This window comes from Myripristis murdjan, chromosome 13 (genome assembly GCF_902150065.1).
Source record: "Myripristis murdjan chromosome 13, fMyrMur1.1, whole genome shotgun sequence".
Taxonomy (NCBI): Eukaryota; Metazoa; Chordata; class Actinopteri; order Holocentriformes; family Holocentridae; genus Myripristis; species Myripristis murdjan.
The window spans coordinates 23,945,059-23,946,539 of NC_043992.1; the positions used below are offsets into that span (position 1 = coordinate 23,945,059).

Here is a 1,481-nt window from a genome sequence, read left to right on the forward strand (position 1 = left end):
TCTTTCTTTTTTTTTTAATCAACCAGTTTGCTTTTTGGACATTTGGACTATGCTAGTGTTGCTACAGTGCCACAGTTTGTGGATTTTAACAGTATATTTTGTAATACTGTGAGTCACATCGCTCCCGTTTTACCTTTGTTCTTTCAGGAAGTGGTAGGAGGCATGATGGACTTGGAGCCTCGCCGTTGGAGGAAGCCGATCAGAGAGAACTTTGACGATCAGAGGAAAAAAGTCCTGCAGTTTGCACAGTGGTGGAAACCATACGACTGTAGCAAGGCGAACAGCTAAATACAGACATACATAGGCACACACACACACACACACACACACATACACACACACACACACATACATACACACTGACAAATGCAGATGCGTTGCTGATAGCAGCAAACAATTTGCTCCTTTGTCATCAGGACTTCACTAAATATGATGCAGATCCAACACCAGACTGAACACATGTAAATGCATGCTTATACAGACATGCATAGGCATACAAAGACATACCCGTACACATTCACATGAAACTTCAAATTTGATGTAAAATTCTCAATTGTGATGACTACAGAATTTTTACTTTGTTAAAAAAGATAATAAAATAATAATCATTAACTTGTTTGGTTTTATTCCTGCGTGATCATGCACTACATAGAGGGGTTTCATGCCAGTATTTCTTTATATTCCTTGTCTTTCACTCATCATGATACCTGAATACTAAATCTTAAAAAGTGATCACTGTCTTGTTTGGTGCAAGGAGTTTTTGTTTCTAAGGACTCATTGTTTTATGCTGCCATTTACATTTCCCTTATGATGCATGCAGCTGAAGGCATTTCAACAGCAAGCGAAACTTCACAGGATGTTTTGGCAGTGGGTGCATACATGTTTTTTTTTTTTTTTTCTTGAATAAGATTTGCCATATTTTGAAGTTCAAAAGACTGGTCTTTTTGAAAACTCTGTGATGAACCAATGTTTTTTGTAATCTTTTTGTAGCTTTCCAATTTTTTTGTCCTAATGGATAAATGAGATTCACATCACAACTATATGCTGGACACACACCTGGGTAGGTGGATAGAAGGGCAACTATTGAGCACTTTCTTACAGGCAAGATGTTGTGATTTTGTGCTGCACATGTGTCACAACCTCCATTTCTAGCTCCTCTTGACAACACTGCCCTTTACTGCTCTTGCACCCAAGGATTTAATTTCTTACTCTGTGGCTTCGTGATCCTGTGCAGCTGTCACTTAATTTCAAAGGGTTTCAGTGTCATCCAGACGAAATACATGACTGAATGTAGACACACACACACACTCACAAACACTTCTCAGCAATCAGCCAACCTGCCCCAGCATGTGACCTCATCATTCAGTCCTTAGATTGGTCAAGATTTTTTTGAGATGTGCTGCTGGTTCTTTCATTAGCTCATCACTTCACCCACCTTAATTCCAGGATTCATTTCACGTGCTAGCTGGCACACGGTCGCA

General features: G+C 39.5%; 1 protein-coding gene across 1 annotated transcript in view; it reads left to right on the forward strand.

The window, feature by feature from the left end:
* cwf19l2 (CWF19 like cell cycle control factor 2) overlaps positions 1-612 on the forward strand; it is a 37,154-nt gene extending 36,542 nt beyond the window's left edge. Inside the window, exon 19 of the mRNA XM_030067681.1 lies at positions 148-612. Within this exon, the coding sequence (XP_029923541.1) occupies positions 148-288 (141 nt within the window). The 3' untranslated portion in view covers positions 289-612. The remainder of the gene's footprint in view (positions 1-147) is intronic.
* The last annotated feature ends 869 nt before the right edge of the window (positions 613-1,481 follow it).